Genomic DNA, 25,235 nt, shown 5'->3' with positions numbered 1-25,235 from the left:
GAGCGTTGCTTATAGGGTTGAATTGTAAGATGAAATCAGTTCATGGCTAATTGATTTAATAGGCTGACACTTATGTGTCAGGCATGTTGTAAGCATAATTTTATAGAAATAAATCCCTTCCACAGTCTTCTGGGTGGAATCTTCTGGACTGTTTATTATCTCCATTTTACTGATGAAGAAACTGAGGCACAGAGTGAAGTGAGGCACAGACTTGCCCAAGTGACTCTTAGCAACTGGGCTCTAGAATCTGTGCCCTTAACCCCTGTGTTGATCTGCAAGGCAAGGGCCCAGGGGAGGGCTTAGGAAAGACTCAACCAGTGCCAGCCTTCGTCACCACCTTTGCAACTCTGGGCCATCCCGTGCACAACCTTTGGTGGCAAGAAGCTCTAGCATCATCCTGCCACTCCTGCTCAGAGCCACCCTAATCGCTGGCCCCAGAGCTGTGTGTGCTCCCCTGGACACCAAGACCTCTCTGAGCTCCCCGTGGAGGCCCCACCCCCGCCCGTACCTGAGTTGGCCAGGGCCAGGGCCTTGAGCGTCACGAACTCCTCCTTCTCCACCTTGAGCTTCTTGTACCTGCGCACCAGCTGCAGGATGGCCCGGTAGAGTTCCAGCAGCCCCGCGAGGCGGGAGTGCTCCTCGTCCATGATGTAGTCCTCCGCGTACACCAGCTTGTCGTCGTAGGGCAGTGAGCGGTACACGATGCCCAGGATAAGGATCTCCATCCAGGCGCTCTGCAGCAGGCTCATCTGGTCCCCCAGCGAGAGGTTGGAGAAGCCTGCCAGGAGAGGGGGCCAGCAGGGTGGCAGCAGTCAGGTGGGCGGGTGGGGGGGGTGGCAGAGGAGGAGGGGGTCCTGCCCCTCCCTTTCACCTGCTGGACTCACGGTCCTTCCTCGGTGAATGGGTCAGACATGGAATTCATGGAAAAAACTTACATGACGAGAGCTCCGTCAATGTTGACAGTTGTTATTGTTCTTATCCTTGTTATTCTATGGTAGTTTTCAAATGTGCCAGGAGGCTTTTTGATTAACCAAAGGCACTTGTAATTTAAGGAGCCCCTGAATACATAGGATCAGGAGGTGGCAGGACGGGATCCCCTCCATGCTGAGAAGCTTCCAGATCCCCCTCTCTGTTCAAAGCAGGGGAGGCGTGGGGGTTTAGAGTGACAGCTGATCCCTCGGGTGGAGCCTCAGCTGTACAGAAACAAGGGGCCCAGCCCACGAAGGAGAAGCCACCTGCTCCCAGCCAGCGATCCCCTAGTGACCACAGCTGGGGCTGCTGAGTGCTCAGAGCCCTCGGAGTCAGGGGGGCTTCATCACTGGCAGCCTGTCCTCCCAGAAGTCAGCCCTGCTGGCCTGGCCATCACTCTTCACCTAACGATGTCCTAAGCAGTCCTGTATCCTGTGGGCTTGGATCATGGCCGTTTCCCCTTTGGAAAAGACCCTGATGCTGGGAAAGACTGAGGGCAGGAGGAGAAGGGGGCCACAGAGGATAAGATGGTTGGATGGCATCACCAAACATGAGTTTGAGCAAAGTCTGGGAGATAGTGAAGGACAGGGAAGCCTGGCGTGCTGCAGTCCAAGGGGTTGCAACAACAATGAGCATGGAGGCTGCGTCCAGAGTGAAAGAAGGTTGGGGGTGGGGAAAGCTCCAGAATTATGACACCGTCTTGTTCAGTGTGCTCTGGAGATTGCCTGGGCTTGAATCCCAATTCCTCATTTACTACCTGTAGGCTGACCTTGGAGGAGCTGTGCTACTTCCCCAAACCTCAGCTTCCTCATCTGTGAAATGGGTATAACAGTAGTGCCTGCCTCAGGGAGCCACTATGAGGTCTAAATGAGACAACAATTATGCAACATACATTTACTGAGCTCTTGCTATTATTAGTGATGAGATGAAAAGTCTTTATCTGCGAAATGAGAATGATACACTGGAACTGCGTTACATGTGCACTTAACTTAGGTGAAGTCAATTAACAATTTAAGAGAAAGAGAAAAACTAAAAGAAGGAAAGAAGGAAAAGAAGGGAGCAGCGAGGGAAGAAGAAAGCTTATTTTCAAATATCTTGATCACTAAACACAAGGCAATAACTTCCACCAGAAACTCAGGGGTGGATTCCAACACCAACTGCGCCAGACACACCAAAAAGGAAAGGTATACACAGGGTCATTGCACCCCGGGTCTGTCATGGACAACTGAGACTAAGCCATCTCCCCAGGGGTAACTCTGCTTATGGAGGACTCTTGCTGACCTAGAACCTCAGCCAGCTTAGATGCAGGGTTCTGGTTTGGGGTGACAGGAGAACAAAGAGAGCTGGCACGGAGGAAACACTTAGCACCGCGCCCCTCTACCCCCATCTGCCCCTGCCCCACCCCAGCCACACACACAGTCAGTGTTCAGCAAACCTGAGCCAGGAAGGCGGCGACGGCTGCAGCTGTTAACTCTCATGCCTCTTCTCCCCCACAGACTGGAGGCCCCGGGGCTCCCAAGCTTCCAGACTGGCCCACTGCCTTGGGTTTCCATGGAGTCTACCCCACCCTCATCTGCTGCCCCGGGTCTCTGAGAGCCACTGTCCCTCCTTATTTTCCAACCAGTGCAACCAGTGTTCAGCTTTAGGGGGTTCCCAGGGGATGAAGCCCCCTTCACTAGCAGGTCCCTCTTTCCCAGTGAACACCCTTCGTAGTCTGATCATTGTGGTTCACAGGCTGATCTATCACCCCCCGGGGCTGGGATCACCACCGAGCCGCTGGCACCCCCAGGTGACCGCCCACAGAGCTGGAGCGATTACACTGCGGCCACGGGGCCAGCGTGGATGGCTGCGCCTTCTCGGGGGGCAGGCTGTGGCACAGAGGGGTCGGGGTGTGTGCTGTCGTCTAGATCCCAGCGTGGGAGCAGAGGATGTGCGGCTGCCTGCAGTGGTGAGGAGAGCTGGGAGGTAATGAAAGAGATAGAAATGGACATCCAATTTCCCTTATCGAGCCTCTGAGCGGGAGAGGTCTGGGGCGACATTAATTAACAGATACCAATCAGCCAGCACGGGTGTGTGTGTGCGTGTGTGTGTGTGTGTGTGTGTTTATGCATGGACGTGTGGACTGCACTGGGGGTGCGGGTCTCAAGTCAGACAGACTGGGAGGGAAGATGTAGGAGGTGGACGGGGCGAAATTAATAGACAATTGAATTGGAAGGCGGCAGAGAAGGAGGGCGAGCTGGGCTTCTGGAAACGAAGGAGAAAAGACCTGTGCGAGCTTCATCACTAGGAGACCATGAGCTCTGCCCCTCTGTTCACCCCACAGATACTTACTGAGCACCTACTAAGTGCCAGACCCTGCTTTCATGAGCTCGGTCAAGAGGGAAAAACACACCCCGATGTGTGTCTTGTGAGGTTTAGAACTGTCAGAAGAGCTACCACAAGAGGAAAGGCTGAGGACACGCAAAGGGGAAGTCTGGCCCAAACAAGAGAGAGTCCGGGTGGCTTTACGGAAGAGGAGGCTTTGGGGCTGAGCTCTGAAAGGCGAGTGGGGTGTGTCTGCATGGATGGCTGTCACCTCTGGTTTCCTGGGAGCATGGTCACCCCCACTGCCAAGCACCTGGCCTGGGGCAGAGGGGCTCCACAAACCTTGCCAGCACAGAAGAGGGAACGGACAGACGCCACTGGGCCTCAACTCCTGGGAGACGAGAAAACGGCCAAGAGAACAGGGTCGGACCCTCTTAGTCCTCCAGGCAAGATTCTGGGTGGAGTTGCCTTTGCTGATCCCGTGTGAGTCAGAGGCAGGCCTGCAGGGCAGGGGGTGTGGTGGAGGTGTGGTGGGGGTGGGAGGGGATGAGTGCCTTGGGGACATCAGGTCACCACCTGAGGGTGCCTGGGGACCTGTGCACACACCCCCGGCTGGGGGTTTGAGGAGTGACTCAGCCCCTGACTCTCTGCCTCCTTCAGCTCCTTCAGAAGGAGCTGGAAATGGTGTTGAAAATCCAGGTGTACACACCAAAGTGCTGCCCCGCAGGCAGAGGCGGCTTCATGTTGCAGGGGTATGGGGAGGGGGAAGATAGATTCAATATTTTCTAATATTTGAAACAGTCCAAATATTTTCTAATGTTTGACCAAAGAAACACTAGAAGAAAAAAAGAGAAGTAAAAATGACCTCTGGGAGAAAGGAGGGGGAGCGGTGGGGATGGACCTAAGAGTTAGTTCTCCATACACATTTTTGCTTGGTTTGATTTGTATGTTGAAGAAGTAAGATTAAATTAACCGTAACATAAAAGGCATGCTCCTATCCACCTAGCCATCTCACTATTAGGAATTTCTCCTAGAAAGAGAAGTATGTATAAACATACAAATATACATGTGGAAGGGGTGTTTGCTAGATCCATTTGTAAGGACCCAAAGCAAACAAGCTTCATGCAACCAACATCCTTAAACAGAAATGTACTAAATGTAATTATTAGCTAGGTGAATGGTACATTAGAAGCCACTAGAGAGAACCATTTGTGTAGATGTGGAAAGATACCCATTGCCCAAGAAGGATGCAACTATTAAGGGTGCAGATGCCAGAGCCAGCCTGTCTGTTGGAATCCTAGCTCTGTTGACCCCCTGGCTGTGACCCTGGGCACATTTTTCTGTGCCTAAAATGGGAATAATAATTATACTTACTCCATGGGTTTGTTTGGGTTAAATGAGCTAATGCACAGACCACTTAGAAGAACACGTCTTAGCACATAGTAATTGCTACTAGTTGATATAACTAAGCGAACACAGCAGAATGTAAAGCAGTGTTACAGGATGAGTCATGGTGGGGAGGGAACACATACACAATGGCTATACACATACAACGGTGCTTAAGAAAGATGCAAATTCCTGAAGCGTTCCATATTTTTTTGGACTCTGTGGGAGAAGGCGAGGGTGGGATGTTTCGGGAGAACAGCATCGAAACATGTATATTATCTATGGTGAAACAGATCACCAGTCCAGGTTGGATGCATGAGACAAGTGCTTGGGGCTGGTGCACTGGGAAGACCCAGAGGGATCGGGTAGAGAGGGAGGTGGGAGGGGGGATCGGGATGGGGAATACATGTAAATCCAGGGCTGATTCATGTCAATATATGACAAAACCCACTACAATATTGTAAAGTAATTAGCCTCCAACCAATAAAAATAAATGAAAAAAAAAAAAGAAAGATGGGTATTTGGAATACATCACTTCCACTCCTCTGCCACCCCTTTACTGGAAGCAGTATTCTTTTATTAAACCCAAACAAAGGAGCTGAAGCTCTCCTCCCTGCCCTTGAGCAATGCACCCTTCACTTCTGCATTTCTGTGCTGGGCTGGGTCTGCCCCTCCATCAGGTGACCTGCGATACGGAGGCAGAGGGGGCTGCTAGGGGAGGCTGCGTGTGGCCCCGGGCCCCGGGGGCTGCCCACTCCCCCTCTCTTCCCATCTCTCCCACCTTGAGCTCTGCTGCCCCCCGGAAGGTTGCTTTATTTGCACCAACTGATCTAATAACATTCAGGCTCTTCCCAAGACCCCATCCCCCAGTGATTTGACAGCATGAGCTCCTAGAATTTAAAAAAAAAAAAAGAGCACATAATTTGTGGCAAGTGGAGTTCATAATCTGTTAATTTATTATCGTTTCTGTCGACCTGGAGGGCCATTAGCAGAGGTAATAAAGGGAGATATAATTATAGGATCTGAGGCCACTCCAGACACAGCTGCTGTCACTCGGCAGCCTATATTTCATCGGCCGCTGGCGTTCTCTCCCCAGGGTGAGCCAGACGGTGGCTACCTGGGCGCAGGGCCGCCCAGGGACCCTCTGTGAGGAGGCCTCTTGGGGGGCTCCCCTGCAGAAGCCGTGCACACATCAACCTGGGCCGGGCAGGGCCGGCTGGAGGGGGGAGGCTGTCTGACTGGGGCACCCTTGGGGCTGCCTGAGCAGGGAGGATAATAGTTAATAACATCTGGGGGTGGCAATTCATCAAGTGATACCGCTGCCTGTGCTGCCTCTTGCTCTCATCTCTCCCTCCCAGGGAACCAGAGGTGGACACTCCAAAGACTTGGGCTTGTCCTCTGGGCAACCTAATACTTGGAAAATTCAACTCAAGGGGAAAGCCTGTGTTAGGGATGGGCAACTTCAGACTGACTCAAACAAAAGAAGAGCTGCTATTCTGAAGGAATCCCAATCACCCCCAGCTACTCCACTGATAGCACCCTTGTAGAAGAGTGATGTTCAGAAACATCACTTCACGGAAAATAGATGGAGAAACAATGGAAACTGTAGCTCCAAAATCACTGCAGACTGTGACTGCAGCCATGAAATTAAAAGAAGCTTGCTCTTTGGAAAAATGCTATGACAAACCTAGACAGTGTATTAAAAAGCAGAGACATACTTTGCTGACAAAAGTCCATCTAGTCAAAGCTATGGTTTTTCCAGTAGTCATGTATGCATGTGAGAGTTGGACTGTAAAGAAAGCTGAGCGCCGAAGAATTGATGTTTCTAAACTGTGGTGTTGGAGAAGACTCTTGAGAGTCCCTTGGACAGCAAGGCGATCCAACCAGTCTATCCAAAAGGAAATCAGTCCTGAATATTCATTGGAAGGACTGATGCTGAAGCTGAAACTCCAGTACTTTGGCCACCTGATGCAAAGAGCTGACTCTTTGGAAAAGACCCTAATGCTGGGAAAGATTCAAGGCAGGAGGAGAAGGAGACGACGGAGGATGAGATGGTTGGATGGCATCATTGATTTGATGGACTCAAGTTTGAGGAAGCTCTGGGAGATGGTGAAAGACAGGGAAGCCTGGCGTGCTACAGTCCATGGAGTCACAAAAGGTCGGACACTGAACTGAACTGAACTGAAACTGAAACTGAACTATGGAGGAAACGCAGTGGGGGTGCTAGCAATGAGTTTGTGCTCAGATGACCCTTCCTTCTGGCTAAGCTGGTGACTCAGTGCCGCATGAGTATGTCTGCTTCCATGCACGGCACCTGATGCCCTTCTGGACTTTTCCTCCATAGCCACTGCCCATCAATCCTGAAGGCCCAGCTCAACTCATGTGCTGAAGCCCATGGCATCCTTCCTGCCTCTGTGTTCCATCCTGTGGTTTTTCCTGCTGCATTTGATAACTAAGCCTCTTCCTTCTCATGAGTGAGATACAGGAGGTGGGAGATGGGTGGGTAGAGAAGAAACAAGATTGGTCTTTGGGGGTAATTGTTGAAACAAGGTAATGAAGGTTCATCATACTATTTGGTCTACCCTACACCCTTGAAATTTTCCATGAAAAAAAATCTTTTTAAAATTATCTATATCATTCCCAAAGGAGACCCTTAGGGCAGAAATGAATCGGATTCTTTGGAGCTACAACTCCAAGCAAGAGAGCTTGTGCATGCATGCTTAATCGCTTTAGTCGTGTCTGACTTTGTGCAACCCTTTGGACTGTAGCCTGCCAGGCTCCTCTGTCCATGAGGATTCTCCAGGCAAGAATACCGGAATGGGTTGCTATGCCCTCCTCCCGGAGATCTTCCCGGCCCAGGAATCAAACCCGAGTCTCCTGCATTGGCATGTGGGTTCTTTACCACGAACGCCATCTGGGAATCCCTCAAGAGAGCTTACATACAGTTCATGTGCAATGTGTGCGCATGCTATTTCGCTTCAATAAATGCATGCAAAAGCAGATATGAAGCACCCTTTGTGTGCCAGGCTCTGGACCAGATGACACTGAGGCATGAGGTATGGTTTCCTGTGCTTAATTCAGGGCAGCGGCTTGGGCTCCTCTCCAGAACACTAATATGAGCCGATTTAAGAAGCCAGGCCTTCTGTCTGTCCAGGAACCAAGATGGACAGTTGATGACTCAAGGCCCAGGATGGGGCTCTGACTTGTATAAGTCTGCTCTCTTTCTCACTCTCTCTTTCTAAGGGCCAGTGAGCAGGTCTTCAGATAAGTTTTTCATCTAATCTGAGATGGGATTAAGTCAATTAGTTTAACTGTATCAGGCACTTGATTATGTCATCACCCTTAATATGAAGTTTACATGCAGTGGCAGGAGACCTTATTAATTAATTTTACCTTAAACACTAGAAGGTCAGGCCCAAATAATTCAGCATGCAAATGTATGCAAAATAAGCAAATTAGCATTTGAGACAGACAAATGAGCCCTATGTTTATTTTATTTTTTAATCAAAAAGAATTCAGCTTTGGACAAGGAGAAATGATGATGTGAAAGGAGGCTTTTAATACTATTAGCAACGACAACGACCATGGTCACGGTCTCTGCCATTTATCAAGCGCCCACTGTGTTGGAGGGCTGGGCTAAATGTGTCATAGCCTCCCAGCAACCCAAAGGAGTGGGGGGCTGTTATTCACAAGTGGGGACTCTGAAGCATAGAAAAAATAAAGCATCTCACACTGGGGTACCAAGTATCTCTCTCTAAGCCAGTTAGGACAGAGCTGGGAGGAGGGCCCAGGTCTGCCTGAATATTCAGCAACCATTCTGCTCTGCTCACTGCCCTCTTGGCTGGGCACTGGCAAGAGATGGAGCTGGGGGGTGGGAAGGAAAATGGGTGCAGGGGAGGCAGTGACTCCTGGTTCTGCTCCACCCCCTGGGAGGCACTGTGGGCACAAGGTGGTCAAAAAAGGAGGCAGTGACCTGCGGGTCCACCAGGAGCCACTCCTGAGCCATTGCTGCGATGCAGTTATCTGCTCAGCCTGGAAGAGGAGCATGTGATGGGAAGCGGGGTTGTGTGGGGTGGGGGTGGGGGGGCGTGCCCCATTTTGCCCTGGGTTAGTGGAGCAATCCAGGCTGAGGTGTCTTAAACAGTGGCCTGACCCTACATTGTTGCTGAATCAGCACAGGGCAGATTAAAAAACTACTGAGTGTGTAATCCCAAGAGGCTGAGCTCCTTAGTAAGGGCGCTCCAGCCCAGATCCCCAGGGAGCCCAGCCCTGAGTCCGGGAGTCCCTGCCAAAGGAATTCTAGGTTTCCTGCCAACGGCGATACCAGCACCATCTCTGAGCTGTTATCCGCCCGGAGGCTCACTCCTGTAAGTCATGCACATAGCATCTTACATAAGGACTTTCTGACCTGCCCCGATCAACTGTGGGCCTTGGCATCTGAGGTTTAGGACACCTTTGCTACAGAACCACGAATGCTGTATTCAGCTTTGAGAGCCAGTGGAAACACAAAAGGGATCTACAAGACGGGAAGATACACTGTCCCATGCCACATAGCCAGGAAGAGTCCGAGTCTACCATTGGCCACTGCCAGAGGGGAACAGGCTGTCTCCCCGACACTATGAGCCAAGCTGTCAGAATTCTAAAGGAGTAAACTGCGCAGACTTCAGAAAGCCCCTCAGCAAAGGTGTGATGCAGAGGATGTGGACATCTGTGTCTACATAAACAAATGATAAAAGTCAGCTCCCTCCTTTCATCCAGTTTGAAAAAGGCTGAAGGAGGGGCCCAGGGCCACAGGCAATGACAAGAAGTCTGGATCACCCAAAACCTGTTCATTACATATCTTCTCATGCCAGAAATGATCTTAAAATCATAGGATCCAAATTAAGAGACTGGCCTCCCTTAAGATCAGGCAAAAGGCAATAGCGAGCATACGGCTGACATCAAGGATGTATCAAAAGCATCCCACACACGCTCGCATTTCACATCAAGGATGTATCAAAAGCATCCCACACACGCTCGCATTTCCTCCCCAGGTCAAAGTGCATGAAGGAGGTCGTGCTGGCATTCCCTGTGTGCAGAAAGGTCAGGTGACCCGCCCTGGGTCACGCAGCTAGCAAGTTGCAGACCTAGAATTTGAACCCCAATCCGATTCCCAAGTCCACGTTCTTAACCACTCCACTTCACCAATAGGAAACAAGAGAGTCAATGCCTCTTCTGTTATTTCCCAGTATATGATCAATAAGGAGAAAACCCTGTTCTTTGGCCTTTAAGGATCCAAAGAACTTGCTTTGATTGTCACCTAATGTAGAAGCAATCATAGCCCCACTAGAATGCTAATCAGTTCAGGAGCATCACTGGACCTTCCAAACACCTTTTCACCTCCAATCCCACAAAGAGAAAGGATCCCAGAGAAGAATAGGCTTGCCAAGGTCCCACACGGCTCCTGGGTTCCAGGCTTCCATACATCAGAACCAGAGCCATGGGGAGCAGAGCTGCTAGCCTCTGCCTACACCCTCCCCCAGTCTGTGGGGCTCACCTGGGATGTGCTTGGCCCAGCCAATGATGACCACAAGCTCCCTGTCTGCCAGGTCACAGAGAGTGGTCAGAGCCTTGATGTCACCCTCTGGCATGCCGGGGGGAGGCATGGCGTAGAGTTTGTCTGGCTCAGCCACCAGCAGGTAGGAGACGATTTTAGTCACTGCAAAGACCAAAGGGAGAACGTAAATGCCTGGGAAAAGAGGAAGGAGGCCAAGGTGGAGCCTGAGATGGCTCTGGAAGGAGATTTGGGTCCCAGGGAGCCCTAGGAAAGTCAAACATGTCTAAACTCGACTTCCTCCCTTCCACCCTGCCTCCCGCCCTCCCTTTCTTCATTTTTCCTTATTTTTTTTTTTTTTAATTTTACTGATGTATAGTTGATTTACAATGCTGTGTTCATTTTTGCTATATAGCAAAGTGACCCAGTTTTATATACACACACATACACACACACACACACATATATACAAACACACACATTCTTTCTTATATTCTTTTCCATTATGGTTTATCCCAGGACATTGGCTGTAGTTCCTTGTGCTTGCAGTAAGACCTTGTCATCCACCCCCATTCGATGTGTAATAGTTTGCATCCCTACCAACCCCAAACTCCCAGCCCATCCTCCTCCCACACCCCCTCCCTTTCTGACTCCACAAAGTTGCTGGCAGTGATGATTTTGGCTGCTGGGAAATATCCCAACAAGGGAAGCTGCCTGGTGAATTCTCTTGAGAGGACCCTGATTCAGGTCCGGTGGGAGGTGAGGGGACATGTTCTGGAGATTGGAATCATGCTGCATTTAGAAAACCGTTCTGTAAATCCTCGTGGCTCAGATGGTAAAGAATTGGCCTGCAATGCAGGAGACCCAGGTTCCATCCCTGGGTTGGGACGATCCCCCAGAGAAGAGAATGGCAACCCACTCCTTTATTCTTGCCTGGAGAATGCCACGGACAGAGAGCCTGGTGGATTAGACTGAGCGACTAACACGTTCGCTTTCTGTAAATCCCATGGGCTTTCCCATCTTCTGAATGAAGCCTGACGCACCTGATACCAAGGACAGACCCTGCCACCCCTCTTCCGTGGTCCTCGGCGCCCCCATACCCCAGCGGTGCAAAGGCGGCATTTCCCCAAGGGAGCCCAGATGTTCCAGCAACAGAGGCTGGCAAAAGGGGCACAGACTGCCCTGAACTCACATGGCTTTTTAGCAGGAGGAGAAATCTGTAAGCTCAGGTACGGGCTGCTCTCTGAGTCCAGCCGTCGCTTGTATTTCTGGCGGCCTCCGCGCACTCGGTCGAGGCGCACACCTGTTGGAGAGGAAAAGAAGAAGGTCTCAGAGTTGTTCAACATCACCAGCGGTGTCAGCGCTGACTTCAGAGTACCAGCAATGGCTAAATCTTTCAGGGCTACACCCCTGATGGCTGTTTGCACCTTGCCCCATGGCCAGCCTCAGGCCAGGTGGTTGGACAAGCCTAAGATAATCATCTTCACAGTAATGACCCATCCAGGGTTTCCCCTAGGCCTGGTCCTGCCTTTCTGTCCTGAAATCTCTCCCAAGCAAACTTCAGCTCTTGAGTCTTTCTGTTTCCAGAAGGCAAAGCACAGCAAAAGCACTCCTCCAAGAGTTGGGGAAAGACGACGCATCATTTTAGATCTGCTATGAACCCAAGCAGGACTGAGTTAGCTTGCTGAGAGAGGAAAGAAACCCCTGCCATGGGTGACACTTCCAAAGAGCTAAAACAATGACTTTCAAACTTTTCACACAAGAAGCGTCTAGATGGTGGACATTCGTCACAAGTGTCAATTTCTGGATCCCACCCTCAGAAATTCTAGGGCTCAGTTCTAAAGTCTGTCTTCCACATAAATGCAGACATAAATGTCTTCTACACAAACCCCACCGATGGGAACCAGGTAGTCCTGGTCACACCTGGAACATCAGTGCCTAGAAGGATGTCAACAGCAAGTGCAAAAGCAGGTGTGGCCACACCACACTGACACCGATTTCCAGTGGAGTAAGACCCAATCCTAGGGAGACCCTTTATTGTCACTGAGTTCGTACCACCTTCAGGAAACCCACCCCACTCCTAGCCCCTGCATTCTGGATACACACATTGTTACCACTTGATACCCCCGCCAGCAGGCGGGGTGGACAGAACCTCCTGTGGGTTCCTCACCCGAGGGCACACACAACTACATGTAGCCCCCAACTTGCATGGCCTGCCCTAAAAAGATGGCTGGAGCCCATCGACTTAGCTCCAAGTGAGAACACCATAAGCAAAGCGGCTCTCCTTGCCTCACCACAAGATGGACCTTGACTGAAACATGCAAGAAGTCAAAGACAGAGTCCAAGGCCCCAGAGGATCAAGCTTGGTGGCTTCACCTTCTTGTCCTTTCCCCAAAGGTCAACAGCATCACAATACAGAGCTCCAGCCAGTTAGTCTTCAGGGCCCTGTCTTTCCTTGGCACTTCCTCCTGCCAGTCCTACCTTCTGCCATCTTCCTGGCCCACGGGGTGGGGTGTGCCAAGGGCCTGGAGGCTGCTGTAAGCCCACCCAGCCAGGCTGCCCTAGAGGGAATGTCTTTTGGGGGGGCCAGTCACTTGGCATTTCATCAGCAGTGTCCATTTTACCCCACAATTGGCGCTTTTGTACTTGATGCTGAACACGGCTGTAGTCAAGTTTGGTCCTTGTCTGACAATGAACTTCCCTTCTGTGCTGAGTGTCAGAATGGGTTGCAACTGGCCACCTTTGCAGTGGGTGCTCCAGGATCAGATGCTGAGATAACGCAGGCGGTTTATCTGGGAGGCAATCGCAGGGAGGAAGTCAATACGAGTGTGTTCCTGAGTGGATGACTGCTCTGGACAACCGGCTCAGCCTCACCGCGGACCCGGGGAGGCACCGTAGAACGCGCCTCAGCTACGGTGCTGGGGACAAGGGCCACTGGGGCATTTAGCCACTTCTCCCCCAGTCACTGGCAAGTCACAGGTCTGCATTGAGAAGGCTCTGGTGGCCAGAGAAAACCTTGGGCAGAGCCGCAGTCACGAGGTGGCAGGTTAGCACACACTCGATAGAACCCTACTCAGGTGTGTGCGGGGCACCGACCACTGCCTCCTTCTCAAAGGGTGGTCCCTGACCAGCAGCAGCAGTAGCAGGGCTTCTGCAAGCTCTCAGGGCTGGCCCCGGGCGGAAGCTGAGCTAGCATTTCAGCAGGGTGATTCGTGCGCACAGGAAGAGTTTGAGCTGGGCTGCACCACAGTCTCCTAGCAGACGTGGCTGAATAATCCACTTCCATCAGCACCTCGGGAACTTGAAGGGGCAGCCGAATCCCATTCAGCAAAAGACCGAGACCCGTGTGCCGATGGGACTCCGGCTCACCCCTCCCAGCCCCTTCTGGGAGGGCAGAAGGAGAAGGCACGTGAAGGCAGGAAGGATGGCGCCCCCGTACCATGAAGAGTCTTCCTGACCCTGTCCTGTGACCCAGCCTGAAAGCAGCTCAGCCCTGCCTACTTACCCCCGAGGAGAGTCCAGCCCTCCACCAGGCTTCTCAGCCTGGAAAGCTGGCAAGACCATGAGTGAAAACGCCAAGTAGCAGGCACAGAGGACCGTGAGGATCCCAGTTTCCTGAGCACCTACTATGTGCCAGGGTCTGACCTGGAGTCCAGAGTGGGGCCCTTCTCCACTTTACTGGCTTTCTCTGCTAGAAGCCAGTCTCATGAACTCCCCCCTCCCACTCTGGCTGCCTGATCCCAGACAGCTGTCAACAGGACAGGGAGCTGCTCAACAAGGGGAAAAGGAGGCACCTACCCCTCAGTGGGGCAAGGAGATGGGCATATGCCACCTCTGTCCCTGCCTCCCCATCTAATACACTCTATCCTCACACAGGGCCTGGCACATTGTGGGTGTCCAAGAAAATCTTGATACATGCACGAATGAACCTGCCTCCAACCCGCCCCCACCCCCAGTCCCCCATCCAGGCTGGGTGCTTCTTCCGGGGCTCCAGTAACACACTGGGATTCTCCTAATCAGGCACTCCTTAAGACCAGGGGCTGCTCACCGTCCTACTCCACGGGCTGCTGTGGTACCCGGTAAGTCACGTGGGTGCTTAGAAAATGGAGCTGTTACTAAGATCATCACCGTCATCATCATTAGTACTCTTCCCCCAAGTTGTGTGCAACCTTCCAGTAAATCACATTGACAATGAGAATGAGAACAGCCAATCTTAAGGCGGGCTTTCTGTATGTGTTGCTGTATTTAGTTCACAAGGTATACAGCAGGGGTTATTATCCCCATTTTACAAGATAAACTGAGGCTCACAGAGATTTAGTAATTTGCCCAATAAATGAACCAATACTCAAGCTCTTTGCCATTCCAGGGAATGACTTCCCAGGGCATGGCAGGTATAAACTCTCTAAATTTTCTCCTCTGGATCTTGACAGCACAATGGTCAATAGCTCCAATCAATAAATGTATTGATTATCAGGTTATTCTGTTTAAAAAAAAAAGGAGTCTGTAGGGTTTGATTATGCACAAATTGATATCTGGCATTGAGGTTTGTTTGATCTCTTTGCTTCCCATCTGCTTTTCCAAGTCGTGCTCAGCTCACAAACCCAAATCCCTCCAGCCCACAGGATCCAGTGATCAAGGTCCCAGGCCACCCAACCTCCTTACAGGTTGGGCAGCCTTGGCCAAATTGGCTCTCACGGCCTCGGTCCCAGTGTAGAGATGGAAGCTGTGGTTATACCAACTCTGCTCGCCGCATGTGGCTTTTGTGACAAAAGACAAAATAGTGGGAAAATGGCTGGTAAATTGGAAAGGGGTTCCAGTAGCCGAGCGAGGCCATCACTCCCACAGCTCTGTGTCCAGGCACTTCACATGCCACCTCCAACTCAACAGGCTCTTAGAGGACAGGGTCCCGTCTGCCCCAGTTCAGAGATCTCCCTTCCCCATAATACTGCCCCACAGTCAGGGTTTGTCAATGACCATTTAGGGTAGAGCTGTCCAGGGTCATAGACCCTGGCTGGGATTGGGCAGATGGGCCCCCCTCTAAATGAATAGCCCAAACCACCCCCAAAGGCAGTACATATCCTGGACGCACCTCTGAAGGCCCAGTCCAAGTATTATCTCTACTGGGAAACCTTTCCAGACTCCCCTGGCAGAGCTGACCATGCCATTCTTGGGCTCCCTTTGTCTTTTCTGTGTTACAGCCACCAAGGTCAAAACAACTCTTCACCACTGTACACCACGCGCCCATCTCCCTGGTGGATTGTGGGCAACTCCTGGACAAGGACTTTCATTTATCATTGCAGTCCCGGTTCAGCACCCAACTTGTGGGAGGCAATCAAGCGTCTGAGTAAAGTGATGTGCCCGTTAAAATGAAGCCTTTCCGACCAAAGAAACAAAAGACTGTCCAGGACTGATCCTTCCCCCAGCTTCCGTTTGTCTCTCCAGCCTCCAGAAATTCATTCTCTCAAGGCAACCCATTCCTCCTGAAAATTTCCCCTGGTATTGACCTAAATTCTGTCCCCAGATCACTTCCTACCCTGCATTCCGTCCCACAGGATTATCTCCCTTCCACAAGACAACCCTTTATGGACTTGAACATCCTTGGTCACCCTCCTTCCATAGCCAAGTGCCCTGTATTTCCTACATTTGTACAGTGTTTTCAGGCCGGTCACCTCCTCGCCTTCTATGCATTTGTCTTTATTGATGTGATCTGCTCTGCCCTGAGAAGGTTCAGCCCCTCAAGGGCAGAGACAGTGGACAGAGATCTGAATTCCTTGGCACTCAGCCTAAACAGACATTGGTCTATGTTTATACTTATTATCTGCCAATGTGTGTGTTTTTTCCCTTGACTCTGCTGCACATATTTAGTGAACAAGAAGCAGCTCCTTCCCAAGAGGTAATGGTATGGACTGAGTCCTCATCCAGAGAGATACAGCAGCATGTTGTATCATGAATCCTTTAGAGGTGGATCACCAAATTCTAACCTTTGGGTCTAGCAGACATTATTAGTTGTCTACCCAATTTTCATTTCATTTCCCCTTTTCCATGCTAACAGGATCCAGATTTTCTTCATAGACACAGTGAGCCCTAGCTAGTCCAAGCAATTTTGTTTCCCACATTCTCAGTCTCCCTGGTAACCAAGGCTGGTCATATGGCCTGGTTCTAGCCCATGGGATATAAGAGGAAGCCCATGGTGGGAGCTTCTGGGAATGGTTTTGCTTTTCTGATAAGAGAGACAGACATTGTTGGTGCAGCTCCTTTTGCCTTCCTTCTGCCCTGACCTGGAAGATGAAGCCTAGAGCTGTGGCAACCCCTTTGCACCCATGAAGCAGCCACGTGAAGACACCAAACACCAGAGAAGAAAGGCGGAGCCTGAGCCCCTGACTCTGTGACGCTGTGAGCCCCTGAGAAGTCTGTGCAATCACCCATCTCTGGACTTCTTCTTTGGTGGGGAAATCAATCTCATTTATTGATGCTTAAGCCACTAGCAGTCAAGTTCTCTGTAACTTGCAGCAAAAAGCAATTTTCACTGATAGGATGCGCAATTACTTTTTAAATTAGGATACTTAAGTCTTTACAAACAGCAAATGGAAAAAAAATAAAGCTGGGGATTTGAAACTGAAACGAGAGTAAACTCATTGTTTGTGGTCTTACATTAGTGAAATATCTAAAAGGCAGGCTCAGGGAGCATATTAAAATGCTAAGTAATTTACAGTTACTGTCTGGGATTATTAGATTGTATCATCTTATTGATACTTTCTGAATTTAAAAAGGCATCAATAATATTCTCAGGTAAAGTGTACCAGATCTCTAAATACTGTAATAAATACTTATCCTTTGCTTTAATGACTGTTCAGTACAGTTTAATCCCTTAACATGTGCAGGCCAAATTAAGTATTCATTAGTGTGTCATTTGAATACAAAAAAGATTGATAATTACTGGAATGCATGTACCATGAAGACTGAGGCCTTTAGCTGAGTCCAGGCCCAGATAAGAAGCTGTCCCCCTTCTTGGACAACATGTAACCCCCTTAAATCTAACAGACACAAATATAAGCTGAAGTTCACCTCTACTGACCAGTTGCTCCCTGGTGCTGGCCCTGCTCTAAGCGCTGCATGTGTATATTTCATTTAGGGATTGCAACAACCCTATGAGGGAGCTTCTATTATTATCCCATTTACAGATGAGAGAAAGTGAGTCACTTGCCAAAGCCTCATAGGAAGGACTGCGATCTGATGCCAGAGCCCAGGCGACTCTCGAAGGGCCCCGAGTCACTGGTGGTAGAAGAAGTCCAGCAGTGGGGGGGCCAGGGCCACACTGCACACCCCGGGGACCAGTCGCCTGGAATTCCATCTGAATGGTGCCCTGGAGCTATGCCTCCCAGGGCCCTGCAGTCTGTGTGGCCTCAGCAGAGAACAGACTCCCTCATTGCTGGTGGGGGAATCCTGCCTGGAGGCAGTTTGAGAACCACCGGCGTGTATCGGGCAGAAGACCCTGTCAGAGCCAGCTACACCTCCGCACCAGCAGCCTTCTGCGCTGGCTGTCCTCAGCTGGCTCCTCTAGTCCCACCTACTACCCAAGTCAGCCCTGCCCCATCGCCAGGGATCTCTGGTCTCTGGCTTCCTGCTGGGTTTGCAGTGCCTTGATCAGAGAGCTGGAAAGAGGGGTACTTAACCCTTACTCCCTTCCTGCTGGGCCCAAAGTGTAACTCTGACCACTAAGTACAAGCCCAGTTCTCTCTGGCTTCCTGGAGCAACTCATCTCTGGTCTCTTAAGGTTGAGATTATTAAATGCTCCCTGCTATTGCTAGTCTCAGAGTGTATCACCCCCTCTGGTTGGTTCCCCGGATCCCACCCTCCGCTCTGTAAGTAGTGCCTTCATAAAATCCTCTTTGGTGGCTCTGTGAGGGGACATCTGTTCCTGCCTGGCCCTAAGCAAGACAGCGGGGAGGTGGGCTGTGCTTGGTCACCCTTCCCCAGGAGCAGGGGGGGAAGACCATGTGAACAGAGTGAGCGAGCAGGTTCACACTGAGATGCTCCATTATAAAGTCTGGATGCAGGGACTTCCCTGGCGGTTCAGTGGTTAGGACTCCACGCTTCCATCGCAGGGAGCACAGGTTCGATCCCTAGTCAGGGAACTAAGATCCTGCAAGCTATGTGGTGTGGCCAAAAAACTGCCTGGCTGCAAAGAGCCAGGGGCCTACCCAGCTGCAACTTACTGCTTGGCCTGGAGACTGTGCTTGTTTTGAGAGTTGCAACTGTGTAGAGGCGCAGAGGGGTCTGTGCCTCTAAAAAGAGGAAGCATGGATCTTAGGGTCAGACCTGACTCTACCCCTTACTGCCTTAATGACCTTGAGCATGTTCTTCACCCCTCGGTGCCTCAACTCCTGCACTTGTAAAATGAGGATGACAGTAGCACTTACCTTTATTGTGGTGAAGATTAAATGAGTTAATGCACGTAAGGTACTTAAAATATTGTAGATGACACATAGGGAGTGCTCAATAAATGTTAGCTAATAGTAATATTATTAAAAATACTTTATCCTTGAAACTGTTACATATTGTGACTGTATCAAAGTAAATATTCTGGCTGTGATATTGAACTATAGTTTAGCAAGATGTTACCATTGGGAGAAACTGGGTAAAGGGTAAACATGAGATCTCTCTGCATTATTTCCTACAACTACATATGAATCTACAATTATATAAAAATAAAAAGATTAATTAAAAATTTGTTTAACTACTGGTGGAAATGCAACCCAGCAATTCCACTCCTAGGTCTGGACTCAAAAGAACTGAAATCAGGACTTTGAACAGATACTCATCTGTATATATTCTTGGTCACATTATTCACAGCAGCCAAAAGGCAGAAACAACACAAATATCCATTGATATGATGTGGTATTATACATACAATGGAATATTATTCAGTCATGAAAAAGGAATGAAGTTCTGATACTTGCTATGACATCGAGAAACTTTGAAAACATTATGCTAAGTGAGATAAGCCAGACACGAAAGGCGAGACGCTGTATGATTTCACTTATAAGAAATAACTGTAACAGATAAGAAGTAGCTTGGAGGATCCCAGGGGCCGGGGACAGAGAGAGGGGTGTTATTGTCATTTCTATTTGGGATGATGAAAAAGTGTTGGAAACATGTGGTGGTGATGGTCACAAAACACTGAATGTGCTTAATGCCAACTGTATGTAAAAATGTTTTTTCCCTTAAAAATCATTTTTAGGGAATTCCCTTGTGGTCCGGTGGTTAGGACTTGGCACTTTCACTGCTGTGGTCCAGGTTCAGTCCCTGGTTGGGGAACTAAGATTCCAGAAGCCAGATGGTATAGCAGAAAAAATTTTAAAAGGCTTTTAATAGGTGAATTTTGTTGTATATATTTTGCCACAATTAAAATAATGTAATATACCTAGAACGATTGAATTGTACACTTTACCTGGGTGAATTATATCTCAATATAGTAATCATACATAATTACTACCTGCTTTGAGGAACTGACTCATTTGAAAAGACCCTGATGCTGGGAAAAGATTGAAGGCAGGAGGAGAAGGGGATGACAAAGGATGAGATGGTTGGATGGCATCACCGACTCAATGGACATGAGCTTCAGTAAACTACGGGAGCTGGTGATGGACAGGGAGGCCTGACGTGCTGCAGTCCATGGGGGTCGCAAAGATTCGGACACAGCTGAGTGAATGAACTGAACTGAACTGATAGTAATTATGTCTCAAAATAGTAATATGCCCAGTACACAATAGGCGCTTAATAGGAATCTCTTTCCTTTCATCTGCCTAGGAAAGTGGCAGTGTCTGCCTTGAACTGCCAGCTCGCCTCATGGGAAGAGAGAGAAACACATCCCCTTAGTTCTAACTGCGGCTACTGCTGCTACGTCGCTTCAGTCGTGTCCGACTCTGTGCGACCCCATAGACAGCAGCCCACAAGGCTCCCCGTCCCTGGGATTCTCCAGGCAAGAACACTGGAGTGGGTTGCCATTTCCTTCTCCAATGCATGAAAATGAAAAGTAAAAGTGAAGTCGCTCAGTTGTGTCCAACTCTTCGCGACCCCATGGACTGCAGCCTACCAGGCTCCTCCATCCATGGGATTTTCCAGGCCAGAGTACTGGAGTGGGGTGCCATTGCCTTCTCCGTAGTTATAACTACTGTGAGTCAGATGTGTTAAACAAAACCTCTCAAGAAACCAAGATTCAGAGATGCAGAATACTGTGCCCAAGGGCACGCAGTGCCAACACAGGTACCCCCCTGAATGTGCTCAGCTGAGGCCACACAGTCCCCACCCCCCAGCAGCCTCATCACTGGGCTGGTCTCCCTACACTGGCAATGCCCAACCCCACTTCCCAGCTCAGGGCACAGAAAAGGGCGAAGAAGAGGCTGGGCTGCTCTGGGAAGAAACTGCTTGGAGGTGTCGGGGCTGGAGGGGAGGTTGGTAAGGGGGAGCTCCCCCAAGCCCCTGTCCCATCTGCTGACCTCTCCAACCCACCGCAGGCACGTCAGAGCAGCCAGAGCTGACGGCTGCTGCGCCCTAGATCAGATGTCCACTTGCTGACTTGATGTGATCAGGCTTCTGACTTTTTTCTTAATGGAAGTAAATAATTCCTGCTCCCCCCACCCCTCAACTCCCCGCTTTCTTCTCCAATGCCCTCCCTAAGCTGGCCAAGATCCCAGCCTTTCAGAAGTAAAAATAGCAGAGTATGGGCTGGGGGGTGGAGGGGCTGCAGTTTAAGTTTCTTTCTTTTATCCCAGGCACTAAAAATAACCAGGTAAAGCTGGGGAAAGCATGGCCCCGCACCTGGCCCACAGCCTGTCCCTGTGACAGGCACTGTGGATCACATTTCTCTTCCCACAGGAAATGCAGGCAGGGTTCTGAGCCGGAGTCTTCTCCAGTCCTGACACTGCAAACTTGTCATCGTCAAGACTCTTCTCTTCCCCCTAGAAATCCCCACCCACCCCGCTCCCACCCACACACACCCAACTGAACATCTTTGGTTTATTAATGATGTATACAACGCTGTGCAGTTTGCAAAGCTCTTTCCACATCTTGTTTGATCTGTGTCACAAAAGTGAGGGAGAGGCAATACGTGGTTATTACTATGCCCAAGTGAAAACCGAGGCTCAGAAAGGTCAGGTAACTCTCTCAGGGTCACACAGCCAGAAAAGGTCAGAGGGAGGATCTGAAGCTTGATCTCCAAGCCGGATCATCTTTGCTCTGAACTTGAGACCACCCATCCCGTGCGACCATCAGAATGTCCTGAGAGCCTCTGAACGACACAGAACCCCTTTCAAGGTTCTGAGTCAACTGGTTCTAAGTTAACAGGGGAGCTATACAGGAAAGGGTAATTTTGCAATCACTCCTCTAGTGACTCAGATTACCTACCAGGCCCGGGAAGCACTGCACTAAGCCTATTTTACACGGTGCTTTTGTCTAAGCAGTGTTCCTTCCAGAAGACTTAGGTGTTGACTCTACCTATATATAAGTTCTACTGAACTATAGCTGACCCATCTCCAGAAAGAGGAGCAACCCCCTCTAAAGGGCCCAGGGGCTGTGGGTCACGTGGACGTGCTGATGCCCACCTAGCAGCCTAGCAGAATGCCCTAAACACTCATCCACAGCCCCTGCACAATCTGGGCCCCCTTCAGCCACCTGTCCTGCAGGGGTTTCTGGGTGACAGGTGAGCTCACTTAGCTGTCTCTGGCAGCGCAGCTATCTTGGGCTGCCTTTTACCCTGATGTCATATCATAATACGAAGAGTGCCTGGCACTTGGCCCCCTTCAAGCTCAGAGAATGAAACCTTGCAGGTGGATAAACACACATGCCGCCCAGTACTCCAGGGCTTGTGCCAGCTGCTCCAGAGTGGGTAAGATGCTACTGGGTGATGAGGTCCTTGCCTTCTGCCTTTTAAAGAAGTGTCCACTCTCTGGCTGCTCTCTCCTCCAGACCCTTCCCACCCAGAGCACTATGTCCCCAAGGACATTTCAGCAAGGCTGAGTTATCCTTGCATTCCCAGCTACCAAGAAGTAAAACTGAACACCAAACCAGGAAAAGCTGTTTCAGCCCAGTCTCTCTTTGCAATCCCTTCCTCTTCTCCCCAGCTGAGGACAGGCTGTAGGCTACTGGTGGCTTCCCTGGTGGCTCAGATGGTAAAGCATCTGCCTACCTGGGGTTCAATAGGGGAGACCTGGGGTTTAATCCCTGGGTCGGGAAGCTCTCCTGGAGCAGGAAATGGCAACTCGCTCCAGGATCCTTGCCTAGAAAATCCCACGGACGGAGGAGCCTGGTAGCTACAGTCCATGGGGTCATAAAGAGTCAGATACGACTGAGCGACTTCACTTTCTTTCTAGGCTACTGGCCAAGGTATCTACAATGAGTTGGACTGGGCTTCTTAGAAGGAATTCCTGGGACTTCCCTGGTGACCTAGTGGTTAAGACTCTGCCATGCAATGCAGGGGACAAGGGTTTGACCCCTGGTTAGGGAACTAGGATTCCATGTGCTCTGGAGCAACCAAGCCCGCTCACTGCAACTACTGAGCTTGTGCACTCCGAAGCCTGAGCCACAACTAGAGAGTGTGCGTGCCACAGCTACTGAAGCCCAGGCGCGTTGGAGCCCACACGACAGAGCTAGAGAGCCCGTGAACCACAGTAAAAGATCCCACACGATGCAACGGCTATCTCACATACCACAGCCGAGACCCAACACAGCTAAATACATCTTTTAAAACAGAATGAATTCCTGTATAACCAAGGAGACTAGATTCCGCCCCCCCCCCCCCCCCCAGACCAACATGGGGAAGACAGATTAGGAATGCATCTTTATAGTAGCAGGTTAAGAAAATGTGTTTGTTTTTTTTTAAATTGACACAGAAGTGCAAGCCATAAAGGAAAAGACTGATACATCCAATTTACTAAAATCACTAACTTCTGTCCATCAAAGGACTCCATAAAGAGAAGAAAGCTATAAATGAGATTTTTATAATACCAACAAATGCAAAAATGACTAATGGACAGAATATATGGAAAAATTGGGGACAGGCTCAGATAAGCACCTCACGGAGCACAGCCCTGTGCTGGGAAACATTGAGGGCGGGAGGAGAAGGGGATGACAGTAGATGAGATGGTTGGATGGCATCACTGACTCAATGGACATGAGTTTGGGCAAGCTCCGGGAGATGGTAAAGGACAGGGAAGCCTAGTGTGCTGCAGTCTGTGGAGTCACAAAGAGTTGGACACAACTGTGCAACTGAACGACAAGAACAGCATATTGTCTATGGCTGTGTTCACATTACAACAGCAGAGTTAAACAGACAGAGACCTTTTGGCCCACAAAGCCAGATGTATGTATCCAGCTGACTCCTATAATACAGAAATGAAAATAAATGAATTACAGAACCACACAACTAGAAGCATTCATCTCAGAAATACTAACTAAAATAACCAAGATGCAGAAGAATATATATAGCATAACTTCATTTAAAACTAAAAACACGATATGATTCAAGATACAAACCTATGATAAAACTACAAAGAAAGGCAAGGAAAAATAATGTGAAATCAGGATAATAGTTGCCCTTGAAAGTAATGAATGCGGGCTCAGACACAGAGGGAACCTCAAAAGTAAAGGTAAAATTTTTTTCTTACACAGCATGGACAGTACCAGTATTTTCCCTACTTTACGTGTGTTTTTGGCCAATAACAATGCATGTCCTTTAAGATATGTTCTTTTCTTTTTCCATACTGACACAGTTTTAGTTGGACACATGGTAGTCCCAGCTAAAGACTACAATTCCCAGACATCCTAGCACAGATGTGTGGCCATGTGACTAGATTCCACCAATGGGTTGTAAATGGAAGGAACTTGTTCCAATCTGGCTCCTGCCATTGGGATGATTTGACGTAGGGTTTTCTTCCTTTTGGTTGTCTGGAGATGGGGATAACTGGGTCCACAAGTGGAAGCCACTTGCTAAGGATGGTAAAGCTACCTAAACAGTCCTGGATCACCCCTGACTCTCTCGACTATTTTATTTGATGAGAAAGAATTAAAATTTCATCTTGCTTAAGTCTGAGAATTTTGTTTTGAGGGAGGCAGTCTCTTTGTATAGAAGTTTAGACATAACTAACATAATATACTGTAAGTATTTTTCTGGATCTACTCAATGCTTACTTTTTATGGGACTGTTTTGCTTGTTTTTGTTTGTTTTTATTTTTAAAGTGGATGGATATAGTAAGTGCTGTCAACTCTTCAGGAAAGTTTTATTGAGAAAGGCAGCAGGGTAAGATAGCAATAGCTGAACAGAGATAAAGTTTGGATCAAAGTACAGTTGCGAAAGTGCAAGTCGCTCAGTTGTGTCCAACTCTTTGCAACCCCATGGGCTATACAGTCCACGGAATTCTCTAGGCCAGAATACTGGAGTGGGTAGCCTTTCCCTTCTCCAGGAGATCTTCCCAACCCAGGGATTGAACCCAGGTCTCCCACATTGCAGGGGGATTCTTTACCAGCTGAGCCACCATGGAAGCCCTAAGTACAGTTGTGGGTTTTTTAAATTAAATTTTGTTTCTGTGCTGATGAAAATGGTCCAGCAGTGAGGAAGGGTTTGATGGGGCTGGAAGCAGACATGATACTATAGGAGTGAAGTCCCTGATAAAGAGGAATGCAATTTAGAGCAGAGGTGGGGAGACTGACTTTTGATAGGAATAGAAATACCTCTAACAAGAGTGAAGATGGGAAGGTTTGTGGATTCAACAGCAGGAAGTTTAGAAATTCCCTACTTAACTGCTTCTATTTTCTTAAGCAAATATGAAGCAAGGTCATCAGCCAAGGAGCAGGGAGGGAGGGAGGCTATAGGAGATTCAAAACTGCCCTCTGGAACACAGAAGAAATCAATGATTTAGCACAGTGTGGAGTCTCTCAAATCAATGACTGACATCTTACTTTGTGGTACAACTCTAGGGGCTTTCCCTGGTGAATGGGGATGAATCAGGCACTATTAACATTTCCCTTTCACAGAGGAGGAGAGGGA

General features: G+C 49.4%; 1 protein-coding gene across 1 annotated transcript in view; it reads right to left on the bottom strand.

Annotated features, from left to right (window-relative positions):
- Positions 1-25,235, bottom strand: part of ESRRB (estrogen related receptor beta) — a 55,231-nt gene that overhangs the window by 5,572 nt on the left and 24,424 nt on the right. The window contains exons 3-5 of the mRNA XM_020892317.2: positions 11,385-11,495; positions 10,196-10,357; positions 509-778 (exon numbers count right to left, since the gene is read on the bottom strand). Of these exons, the coding sequence (XP_020747976.1) occupies positions 509-778; positions 10,196-10,357; positions 11,385-11,495 (543 nt within the window). The remainder of the gene's footprint in view (positions 1-508; positions 779-10,195; positions 10,358-11,384; positions 11,496-25,235) is intronic.

The sequence above is a fragment of the Odocoileus virginianus genome, chromosome 6 (genome assembly GCF_023699985.2).
Source record: "Odocoileus virginianus isolate 20LAN1187 ecotype Illinois chromosome 6, Ovbor_1.2, whole genome shotgun sequence".
Classification (NCBI taxonomy): domain Eukaryota; kingdom Metazoa; phylum Chordata; class Mammalia; order Artiodactyla; family Cervidae; genus Odocoileus; species Odocoileus virginianus.
The sequence above is the reverse complement of the archived record's forward strand: the minus strand, read 5'-3'. Positions and strand labels throughout refer to the sequence as shown.